General features: G+C 56.9%; 1 protein-coding gene across 1 annotated transcript; it reads left to right on the forward strand.

Annotated features, from left to right (window-relative positions):
* The first annotated feature begins 4796 nt into the window (after positions 1–4796).
* On the forward strand, positions 4797–9912 carry TULP1 (TUB like protein 1). Its single transcript, XM_031042914.2, has 9 exons — positions 4797–4852; positions 4964–5098; positions 5264–5355; positions 5540–5713; positions 6564–6676; positions 7092–7200; positions 7394–7492; positions 7762–7933; positions 8824–9912. Exons 1-9 carry the CDS (start codon positions 4798–4800, stop codon positions 8955–8957), a joined length of 1083 nt encoding a protein of 360 aa, XP_030898774.1. The 5' UTR covers position 4797; the 3' UTR covers positions 8958–9912.
* The last annotated feature ends 2345 nt before the right edge of the window (positions 9913–12257 follow it).

A 12257-nucleotide genomic window follows, 5' to 3' on the forward strand; every position in this document is an offset into this window, starting at 1 on the left:
AAGGGGCTCCTGGGTGGATGGAGGAGGTTTGTGTACCCTTGGTGAGAGCAGAGCCATGCAGGTCCCTCTGCACCCTCTGCCTGTCCTTGTTACACCCCCTCTGCCACAGCCTTGGGGTATAAACCAGACTGTGTTAAATTCCTCTTCTGTAGTGCCATCAGGTGATACCCAAGCACCACTTCTCAAGCCTGTCTGTTTTCCTACCTGCTGCTCATCCAGGTCTTTGGTTTTACAGCATCCCCAGGGTGTCTCAGAGCCAGCAAAGCATCTCCGGGCGTGCTGACCAGCGGCTCTGCAAAGAATTGGCTTCTTTTCATTGCAGGCAAAGCAAAGTCATTTGGGGGCAGCCCAAGCCACATTTTCCATAGGAAAGAGCACAAAAACCACAGCTTTCTTTGCAGTTTCTGGGCTCCCCTCCCTTCAACTCCTCTTCCTTCCCCCCCCCCCAAGCAAACTTATTGCTTATCCTGGCTCGGAGCTTTTGTCCCCTTGGAAAAGAAACCGAGCAGGGGCAGGTGACGGGGGCGGATTGGGGATGGGACGGGAACGGGAAGGATTCTGCATCGAAGCCGTCGTGGCTCCGGTGGGTCCCGGTGCGCGGTGTTCAAATGCCATCTAGCGGCACTGGGCACCGGGGGGAAATGGGGCGGCGGAGGGGGGGTCTGGGGTGCGCTGGGCAAGGCTGAGGGTTTGGGGGCACACTGAGGACGATTGGCTTGTCCGGCTTTGCATGGAGAGCATCCAGGTGGCCTTTGGACGGGAATACAGTGGTGGCAGCGGGGAGAGACGGGAGCAGTGACCTGAAGGGACCTGGGGATGGGGGATCCAAGTTGGAGCAGAGCTGTGGTCCACAGGGAAGCCCTTAGCATTGCCTGGAGTTCGGATGCTGCCTTCCCCATGCACAGCTCACAGAAAATAGCCCGAATCCTGCTTTTCTATCACAAAATAAAAGACATGCCCCATCCCTGGCAGTGCTCAAGGCCAGGTTGGACAGGGCTTGGAGCAGCTGCTCCAGTGGAAGGTGTCCATGCCTGTGATGTGTTTGAAGCTGGATGAGCTTTAAGGTCCTTTCCAACACAAAACATTCTGTGATTTCATGCTTTTTGGGTGGAAAAAAGCACAATCAGCGAGGTTAACTTCTGCATTCCTCTGCTCATACTGGGCTGGAGAGAGTGTCTCCACCATGCCAGGGAACCCACGCAGCGTGAGGGGGAGCCGAGCACCCCCAAAAGGCACCCAGGGTCCAACTGACCCCCTGTGCCCAATGTGCTCCCTCGGGGCTCCCTTTTCCTGGGATTACTGCCCTGCCAGCTGCTCTCCTGGCCCGCAGCCCCTGAAATCCTATTACTGAGTTTCAGGAGAAATAAAAAGTTAATCATCTCCTTTGCCTGCTCTTCCTCCTCCTCCAGCACGGGGTTCACAGAGGTGGATGAGCTGATGCGGTGAGGCTGCTTGGACCATTGTGGCTGAGCCCATGGACCCAGTACCAGGCTGGTAGGGACCACGGAGGTCAGCAGGCAGTGCTGGGACGAGGGAAGGCTGGGGCAGGAGAAGGGAGCATCCAGCTCGACACTGGACCAGAAACCATGCCACTGCAGACAGAGATCCTGCGCGAGGTCTGGGCTGCAGACAGGTGAGTGCCAGTGGGCAGGATGCAACCTGCAGGCTGGGCAATGTGCTGGGTTTCCTCATCAGTGCCTTTTTGTCCTATTTCCAGTTAAAATGCAATTTAATGAGCTGCTTTATCCGGATTTTTGGGTTTTTTTTTGCTCTGGGATTGATGTGATGATGCTTGTTGGCCTACAGAGAGAGACAGTGTGTGTTGGTGGTGTGTTTTATATTAACACCATTGCTGTCACCCTTGGCTAAGGTCTGTCCTGGGCTCTGGGAAGGATGCTGTTGGCTGAGCTTCACACAGTGGAGACAGGGCGAGTTGCTCCTGCAGCCAAATGAAGGCTCTCCCCAGAAATGGGGCGCTGCTTGGCCAGAGGGTCTTGGAGATCATGGGGCCTCTGAAAGCCCTGACCCCTTTTCTTTGTGCCCCACAGCCCCAGTGAAGAGCCGGGGAGCCCCCAGCACAAGCCCAAGCAGGTGAGAAAGCCCTTCCCCCTTGTCCTCAGTGCTGCCATCCTTGGCTGCAGGCTGTCCCCAAGGTCTGCAGACATTGGAGACCCCCAAACCCCATGGCCCCACAATGAGACTGACTCGGGGCTGGACAGGATGCTCCATTGGGATGCTGCACCCCAGGGGAGCTTTTGGGAACCCCCCCTCCAGAGCAAGTAAAGAAAATCCCCCCCCCGCTCCTTTGTGCATCCTTCCAAACCCCATCAGTTTGACACAGCCCACGAGGTGAGCACTCAGCGCTCATTAAGGCTTTCATTAAGCCCCTCAGTTAAGCCCTTGGCTGTGACTCACTTTCCCCTGGGCGTGACCCCAACAGCCAGACCCTCCTCAGGGGGCTTCACCCCAGCCCTCGGGTGCTGCCCGGCCTCTGAGGGGTCTCAGCAGTGAGTTCATTAACCACCTGCTTTAATTAGCAGCCCCTCCTCAAAGGGCTTTGTTAAGGCCTAAAGGGGTTGTTATCCTCCACCTCACCCAGCTGCTTAAGGGATTAAAGGATGTGAAGGAGTTTTTAGCTGTGAGCTGATGACATGGAAGAAACCAGCCAGTTCGCAATTCCATTACAGGACCCCCGGCTTTCCTCCCCCGAAATCCGCAGTGCTGGGATACATCCAAAGCCCCTTCTTGCTAAACACCGTCACCCATCATGCTGGAGCATCCGGGAGGGACGGATCCCTGCATCACTGCAAGGGGCAAAATGCATGGTTGGGTGGTGGGTGCACTGATACAACTGGCTTTGATTAAATCACTTTCTGAGGGTCTCAAACTGGCACCCATTCCCTAGATATCTCTCCTCTCGAGCCAAGTGCTGCCTCACATGCTCCGTGTTTGGTAAATGAAAGTTATTTATAGCCCTGCCTAGCGAGGATTAGGTGTGTTGTGCCTAATCCTCCTGCTTCCCCTCTCCTGTTGACCTCCATCTGTAACAGCCCCACTGCTCCTTGCCTTTGTTGGGAGCCTTTTATGGCAACAAGAGGAGATGGAGATGTGGAGTCAGGATGTTGCTGTCCCCATGTCCCCTGTCCCATATCAGGTCCCCAAGGATGCCCATAGGTGCTTGGGGTGGCTCCAGGCCGAGGTCCCTGCGGCACAGTGTGGCTTGTCCCTCTCTGTTGATGTGGTCCATGGTACTGGGGCAGTGCCAGCATCATGGCCCTTGTCCCTGGGGCTGGCATATGGCTGGCTGGCTGCTAACAGCCCTTTTTGTTTTCCTCCCTCTGCCTTCTCGGTGGGGCTGCCCCATGGTAAGTCTCCTGTTTTTAAGGTGCGAGTGTGTCCCTGGGGTCCCTGGCTGTATTTCAGCAAGGTGCTGTGTGAGCAGGGGTTTGCCTTGCAAAGGGAAAAGGGGTTTAAGGCAGGCACTGTCTCTGCAGCACCATTGGCAGGGTCTGAAGCTGAAGAAGAAGCGGCAGGACCCTGCTCCGGAGCCCGAGGCCAAGCCCCGCCGGCTTCGGGTGAAGAAACCAGGGGAGGGGGGGGCTACAGAGGAGCCCCGAGCCCTGGCACAGGGTAAACGCAGACTCCCCAGCTCCCATGGAAACGGGGTGAGACGCTGGTGTCCCCCATCCTGCACCCACAAACAGGGGCAGCTCCATCACAGGTGTCTCTTGAAACACACAGGGGTGAAGAAGCTGAGGAAGAAGAAGGAGAAGGCAGAGGAGGAGAGCAACAAGGACCCCAAATTCACCAAGGAGCCTCGGAGGAAAAAGGAGAGCCCAGCGCCCCGCTCCCGCGTGGTCAAAGGCCCTAAGAAGCAGCAAGGTGGGGGGTAGCACCCACCCCTCTGCAGGCACCCGCTCATGGCATCCTATATCTCCATCTACCATGTCCCACTGGTGCCATCGATGGTCCCAGTGCAGGGACTCCGCACGTGTCTGAGCGGCTCTTGCACCAAACCCCAGCTGTGGATGTAGGAAGAAAGGGGATGTGGCAGGGAGCTGTGTGCATAGTGCTGGCTGGGGAGCCGGGATGGGGTTGGGAATGTGGCTGACCGGTGCCACCAGCTCCCTGCACATCCTTCGGGGGCAAACTGGGGCTCGTTCCCCCCACTGTGCAGCCACGAGGTGGCACTGTGCCTCCGCGTACTGCGTCCAGCACCGGACACGGCCAATGTGCCCCTGGCCACCAGCCACGGCCCCGGCACCGTGGCTATGGTGGGATGGGTGCCGCAAGAGGTTTCCTGCTAGCAAGCCATGATGGCCCGATGCAGGAGGCCATCGCATTGCTGATGCCATGGTGTCACCTCTGGGCAGAGCCAGCTGAGGATGAGGAGGATGAGGAGGAAGAGGAGGTGGAGAGTAAAGACCCACCAAAAAAGCTCAAGAAGAAGGTACCTAAAGAGCCCCCCTCGGGTGAGAGCCGGGAGAAAAAGCTGAAGCCAAAGGGTGAGTACCCAGGGGACAGGGATGGCTTGAGCTCACCCTCATTGCCCCTTGAATCTGTCCTTAGTGGAATGAGAGGTCCACAGCATTCCATTGCCATTGCTCAGGTAGCTGTGGGGCAATTGCCCCCTCCCCAAATCTCCCCTGAGCTCAACCTTTCCTGCAACATCCCTGTGCTCATCGCTGCCTGTACTGTCCCACTGTCTGCCCACTCATCAGCTTCTCCATCCCACCAGGAGACAAGGGTGACTCTGACAGCAAAGCCAAGTCTGCTAAAAGCACCAAGAAGGAGCCGATGTCCATGTTCCAGGTGAATGGGGAGAAGAAGGAGAAGAAAAACAAGAAGAAAGGTACAGGGAGAGCAGGGAAAGGAGGTGGCAGCCACTCCTGCTGCCACATAGCATCACCCTGAGCTGACAGCACCCAATGCTGCATGACAGTGTCCTCCATATCCCCTCCAGCTGCCACCAGCAGTGATGAAGAGGATGATTCCGACTCCAGCACCAAACCCATCAGGTCAGAAAAGAAGAAGAACCCAGCATCCCTCTTCCAGACCGGCGGGGACCCCCCCAGGGAGAAGAAACCCAAAAAGAAAGGTGGGAGCCCAGCACTGGTGATGTGATGGAGGGTGGTGGGTGCTGCAGGAGTGTGGGTAAGCCTGGCCATGGACAGGGGGTTATGATCAATGGTTGTGGGTCTATGCCAAGTTCAGGTTTGGGGTTCAGCAGAATCAGGCTCTTCCCTCTATGCCCTGCCTGCAGCTCCTCCCAGAGCAGCTGAGAGTGAGGATGAGACCCCGGAGACCCCACAGAAAAACTCCAACAAGAAGGGGAAAGGGAAGAAATCAAAGAAGGTACAAAGCAAACCTTAGAACCATGGGAGGCAGAAGCTCTTCCCACCCCAGGGTGTGTTTCGGGGCTGGAGCATCATCGCTAAAGCTGCAGCACTACAACCCAGGGGAGATGGGAAGCAATAAGCTGGGAAAGGAGCAGGGCACAGGTTTGGCTGTGGGGTCACCATCCCCTCTTGTGTTGCAGCCCAAGGAGGAACGAGCCCCATCGCCTGTTATTGAGGTGGACAACCTGGAAGAGTTTGTGCTGCGGCCAGCGGCACAGGGGGTGACCGTCAAGTGCCGGGTGACACGGGACAAGAAGGGGATGGACAGGGGGCTTTACCCCACCTATTACCTTCACTTGGATAATGACAAGAAGGTGAGTTGGGGTTGGGATGTGGGTCTATCCCTGTGACTCTGCATCCACGCAGGAGCACCTTCAGGCTTTTGGGGAAATGCCCACCTGCATCCCAGAGGCACCTCTCCAGTCCAGAGGAGGCCATGAGGATGATCAGGGGCTGGAGCACCTCCTGTATGGAGCCAGGCTGAGAACACTGGAGCTGTTCAGCCTGGAGAAGAGAAGCTGATGGAGACCTCAGAGCAGCTTCCAGTGTCTGAAGGGGCTACAAGGATGCTGGAGAGGGACTCTGCATCAGGGACTGCAGTGACAGGACAAGGGGTGATGGGTTCAGACTGAAACAGGGCAAGTTGAGGTTGGATCTAAGGCAGAAGCTGTTCCCTGGGAGGGTGCTGAGGCGCTGGCACAGGGTGCCCAGAGAAGCTGTGGCTGCCCCATCCCTGGCAGTGCTCAAGGCCAGGTTGGACACAGGGGCTTGGAGCAGCTGCTCCAGTGGAAGGGGTCCCTGCCCATGGCAGGGGTTGGAGCTGGAGGAGCTTTAAGATCTTTTCCACACCCAAACCAGTCTGGGGTTCTATCCCAGTGTGGTGGTGGGTCCCGGATGGGGCTGTTCACTTCCCCTGCAATTCCTCCTGGGAAATGCCTATTTCAGGGTACCTGGGATGGTGAGCAGACATTGGCTAGAGAGCCACGCTAATGCCAGGCTGGGCTCAGACCCTTCTGCCCCCTGGCCCAGCCTGTATTTTGGGGATCATCTCCAGTCCATGCTTGTGACAGTGACCTGTTGGGCTAAGCCTTGTGCAAGCCGGGGACAGTGGTGGTGATGACTGTGATAATGCCCAGTTCCCACAAAGTTCCACTGTTCTGCCAGGTATTCCTCCTTGCTGGGAGGAAGCGGAAGAAGAGCAAAACCTCCAACTACCTCATCTCCATCGACCCCACCGACCTGTCACGGGGAGGAGAGAACTTCATTGGGAAGCTGAGGTAGGGTTGGGGATGGCACCCCATTGCTTCAGGGGTTGCTGGCTGTCCCAAGTGATGGCTGGGTCAAGCAGGAGGCTAAATTCAGTGTTCCATGTTGCTGGGTCCAACCTGAGGAGTGTCGGGGGGCCGGGAGGGGAAAACCAGCTTGTCTGGTTCCTCTGGGCAGACAGGTTATGACTGGAAACAGTGCCCAGCAAGTCTTAGCGTGCTGCACCGCTGGCAGCCATGGAGCAATTGCAGGGGAGCCCCCGAGGTGGCAGCACCCTCTAACAGCCCCGTTTAGGGTTGCCCTGAACCCGAGCAAACAGGGAAGAATGGCACTGGCCATGGGTGTTGCAGCTGGAGCAAAGCTGGGTTGGGGGCATAGAGGGGACTCGGTGGCTCCGGCTGTGGCCATCTCCTGTGCTTGCTGCAGATCCAACCTGATGGGTACAAAGTTCACAGTGTTCGACAACGGCGCGAACCCTGACAGGGCCAACGCAGACTGGTCCAATGTGCGGCAGGAGCTCTCGGCCGTGGTCTACGTAAGGAGCCCCTTGGACATCCTGGGCAGGGGCAAGGGGGTCCCTGACCTGCACCCCTGCACTAGGCTGCTGCCATGGGGTGGCGGGGGTGTGGGATGGGGCTGGAGCCATTCCTGAGCCCTGCTACAGCTGCCAGCAAGAGGCTGCAGCCAGCAGTGGTTGCTGGGTTTTAGGGATGGGGTTTCCTTTGCAGGAGACCAATGTTTTAGGGTTCAAAGGCCCCCGGAAGATGACGGTCATCATCCCTGGGATGAACTCTGACAACGAGAGGGTGCCCATCCGGCCCCGAAATGTAAGTTGGGGAGAAACTCCTTTGGGCCTGGATTTGCTGGGGATCATGTTGGATTTTATCCATTTTGGGGTATGGAAAAGATTTCAGGATTGACATTCAAAGCACCTCCCTGGGAGGTGGGAAATGTGGTGGCTGTATTGTTTTCTTCATGCAGGATCCCAGCTCCCAGCTGGATACTGCTGCAGAGCATCCTCTGGGCACCCCATGGAGGGTAGCAGGGTTCTGGGTACAGTCACCCCAACTCTGCTTCCCACTCTCACCCTCCCCAGGATAATGACGGTCTCCTGATGCGATGGCAGAACAAAAACATGGACAACGTGATCGAGCTGCACAACAAGGCGCCAGTGTGGAACGATGAGACCCAGTCCTATGTCCTCAACTTCCACGGCCGGGTCACTCACGCCTCCGTCAAGAACTTCCAGATCGTGCACAGCAGTGACCGTAAGCTGGGGATGGAATGGGGGGTGATGGGGGAGCACCCCCTCCAGCCGGCCCCAGCACCCCCTCTTTTTGCTGCACGCATGGCCGGGTGCTGGGGTGAAGCCGCGCAGGGTCTGAGGCGCTGTGTGTAGGCAGAGGGAGTGAGCGTCATCTGTTGCCAGGCAGATTAGGGCAAGCCCAACCCCGCGGGGTGCCGAGCAGCCCCCAGGCCGTTGACAGCCACCCCCTTACCCCAGCCTGCCCCACAGCATCCCCCCATAGGCACCCCACGGGGCCCGTGGGTCACGTCGGGGTGCGGCGCACATGGGGACAGGCCTCGGGGTGGCAGCGGCTCTGTGCGGCCGTTGTCACCTGTCCGGTGCAGTCAGAAGCCGGGCTCGGTGTTGGGTTACGGGACAGAAACAGCCCCTCGAGGGCCCCTGGTTATTTATACAGGTTTCCTGTCACCCGCCTCCGGTCGCAGCGGTCCCACGAGGGGGTCCCTGTCCCCTGCGGGGGGACTGAAGGGCACCGTGGTCACTGCAGTGGGGAACTTATGCTGTTGGTGGTATGCACTGTGGTACTGGGGGAGGCAGCAGGTTCGTTGGGATGTCACCATTGGAAAGAGAAAACGGCCTCAAGCTGCATCAGGGCAGGTTTAGGGGGAGCTGAGGAACAATTCCTGCCCCACAGGGTGCTCAGGCATTGGAACAGGCTGCCCAGGGCAGGGCTGCAGGCACCGGCCCTGCAAGTGCTCACACAGCGGAGACGAGGCCTCAGTGCCATGGGTTAGGGGTGGCCTTGGCAGCCAAGGGTTGGATCGGATGAGCTGAAAGGGCTTTTCCACCCCAGTTGATTCTATGGCTCTATGGAAGCCATGGGTGCCCATCCTCTCGCTCTCTCTCCCATAGCTGACTACATCGTGATGCAGTTCGGGCGTGTGGCGGATGATGCTTTCACCATGGATTACAATTACCCCCTCTGTGCCGTGCAGGCCTTTGCCATTGCTCTCTCCAGCTTCGATGGAAAGCTAGCCTGCGAGTAGCACCTGCACAGGGACCACGTGCTGGTGCCCAGTGGATGCTCCTGTGTCCTTTTCCTGCTCCTCTTCCTCCATTTCCACCTTCTGCATGGTGAATGCTCATGGTTACAGCCACTCCTGTGGTGGCTGGAGGTGCACGATGCCTGCAGAGCACAGTGGGACATTTATGCAGGCAAACTGGGGCCAGATGGCAGTGTCAAGCTCAGGGTATATTTAGCAGATGAGGCTGACTGCGATCCCGATCTCATCCCTTTGAGACATTTCTTGGACTTGGATCCTGGAAACTTATCCCCCTTTTCTATTTTCTATTTTTTTAGGTTCTGGTTTGTATTTTGTAGCTTGGCCTGTTTGGGAAGGGGGGGGGGTTGGTGGTCTCTGTGCTTCCTCATCTGCCTATGAGTGTGCACAGAGCCCCCCTGCCACTGAGCACCAAACCCCTTTGTTCATAGAATCATAGAATCAATTAGGTTGGAAAAGACCTTTATGATCAAGTCCAACCTTTTTTGCCCTATCTTTCCCTTGTGCAAGCAGCCATGCAGTGCCCATGATGTATTTGCACACCCAGGGCTCTCCATCCCACTGCCTGGAAGCCTTTGGGAATTTGGGTCCCTAAGGAGCATCTTGGCACCCAGAGCACTGGCACCGTGTGGGCATGTGCCAAGGGGAGGCACCAGCAGCCACGTGAGGCAGCGCTGGCATCACCAGCACAGGGCTGGGCCGGGGCGATGCTGCCAGGAGGGACCTGGAAGGGAAAACTCTGTGTGCACCAGGAAGTGCCGGTGGGTGACTCACCAGGTGTGGTGCGGTGCTGAGTCATGCTCAGAGTCCGGCCAGCCCCCCCGTGTCCCCCCATCCCTCCAGACCCCATGGGGCTGGTGGTGCTCTGGAGCCCTGTACACGCCATTGGTGCTCCCTGCTCATGGGGAGGTGACAGAGGGGAGATGCCACCTCAGGACATAGACCCATGGATGTCACAGGGGTCTGGGGGGAGTCATTGGGAAGGGGAGGTGATGGAGAGGGCAGATTGGGGGGAGCAAGGCAGCCTGTGCCCCATTTCCAGCATTAATGCGCCTTTGTGGGGTGAGGATTTGGCTGCATGGACAGTCCCAAATTTGATTAATTAAATGCTGAGAAACAGTGGGACATGCCAAGGTGCCCCATGCTGTCCTTGACCCCCTAATAGTACTTCTCTCACCACCTCAGCTCACGCAATGACCATAGGGTGGCCTGATACAGTTTGGGGTCCCCTTCCCAGGACACACACAGTTTGTTCCCCATTGTGTGGGTGATCTAAGTCTCCCAGGTTAACACTGCAAGAGGTATCTGGGACAGGAAGGCAGAGGAGCAGGAGATGGATGAGGCAGATGTGGTTGTGCAAGAGGGATGCTCATCCTTGCAGGGCAGTGTCACAATGATGCTGTGGCCCGAAACTGTCCCTCGCAGTGATTGAGGGACCGTGAGCTGCAATGGGACCTCTGGAGAGCATCTGCCTGAGTGGCTTCATGGGTGGAGCCAAGGTTTTCCCACCAGCTGCACGAATGTGGGCTCCGTGATTCATCTGCATACATCTGTGGTGGGGCAGATGAAGGCAGACGGCTCAGGGACAAAGAGACTGCGTGGGACATAGCTCCTTATCCTTGTGGTGAGATCAGAGACCTTGATGTAAGCTAAAGAGAGAATCGGCAGTTTGGGACCAGCATCCCCTGGCTAGGTATGAACAGCAAATGCGGGAAAAGCAAGAGCTTTCTGTCCAGATCCAGCTGTGATCCCAACATCTGTTTGGAACTGGGAGCAGCTTGGCTAACAGTTGAGCTAACACTTGTCCTCGTCCCCTCTGATGGAAGCAGAGAAGCCAAAGTGAGGTGAGAAGAAGGACTTAGGGCTCCCCAAGCTCTCACTGGAGCATGAGCTGCCGATATCCCAGCTGCTCCCTGGGCAGTTTCTCCCTCCCTTCGCCCAAAAAGCTTTTGTGTTGCCCATTGTTGCTTGCAGACCCCTTGGCATTCCCAGCCTGCAGCCCAAGCAGAGTGAAACCCTCTGCCATGGGTGACCAATGCCACACCATCCCATCCCAGAACCCCAAATCACTTACACAAACCCTCTAACCCAAACCAACTGCAGCGCAAAGGAACAAATGCAAACAATTTAGTAAGGCGATGGATGCTCGGGCTCTTTGTTTGCGCTGGCTGTTAACACCAGAGGAGACAGGAATGGAAGCAGTTGAAATGTGTATCTACTTTGGCCGACGGAAAGTGTGACGGATGCGCCGGCAGACCAATGGTTGGGAATGCCGGGGGGTGCGTGGGTGTGAAAGGAATGCTTGCTGCAAGGGAAAAAAGGAAAAGAGAAAGAGCCTTATCAAGAGGGTTTGAGCCCAATGTGCGCATCTTCCCTGGAGAAAGGGTTTCCTCTTGCCTCAGGGATGATACGTTCCCGTTCCCTGCACCAGGAAGGCTTGCTGGCTTCTGAAGCTTCATTTCAGGGGGTCGGTAGTGCAAGGATAGATTTAACCCCATGAAGCGCTCGCAGGCATGAGCACGGCCAATGGCGGCAGCTCCTCAAAGGGATCTCCTGGGAAATGTGCTTTAGTTTTTGCAAAGATGGCTATAAGGCAAAGGGGAGGAAGAAATAAAGGAGGTTCCAGCCTGATGCTGAGCCAGGACCAACGTCACTGTGGTGCCCGTGGCTTTTGCAGGCTCTGGGTGCTGCATCCCCATCCTGCTCCAGTGGGTGGAAGCATGCTGGTCCAGAGCTGAGCAGGAGGATGGAAGTGGAGGGCTCTCCTCTGCTTCTCCTCTGCCCCAGCCCCAAGCACTGACTCACTCTTAGAGGTGATGTGGGGTTTTTCTGTGGGGCTTCAAGAGGCCAAATGCCCCATGGCTGGGCCACCTGTGGAGGGAAGGGGCTGGATCCATCCCAGCAGGTCCAGGAGCAAAGGCCATGTGGGATAACTCCTCACCAAGCAATGGAAGGGCTGGAGCTGTGGGGTGGGTTCCCAGTGAGTGCCGTGCCCAGCGGAGAGCACTGCCTCAGCTTCGGGGGCTCTTGCTCTGTGCTTTGAAGTAGTGGATGCATGAATGAATTAAAGGAGTGATGGGGATGAGGTGTTTGCCTCTCCCCTTCCCCTCCCTGTGTATTTATTTTGGGGACATTTTTGAGAGGGGAAGGCAGACTCGTGGGCTGTGGGTTTGCAGATGGGCTCTCAGGCAGGACTGGGAAAGCCAATGTTTTCCAAGTGCTTTTAAAAGGAATCATTTTTTAATTAGTGAATCCATTCTGGAGAAGTGTTGGAGTTTTACAATG

Source organism: Melopsittacus undulatus, chromosome 16 (genome assembly GCF_012275295.1).
Source record: "Melopsittacus undulatus isolate bMelUnd1 chromosome 16, bMelUnd1.mat.Z, whole genome shotgun sequence".
Classification (NCBI taxonomy): domain Eukaryota; kingdom Metazoa; phylum Chordata; class Aves; order Psittaciformes; family Psittaculidae; genus Melopsittacus; species Melopsittacus undulatus.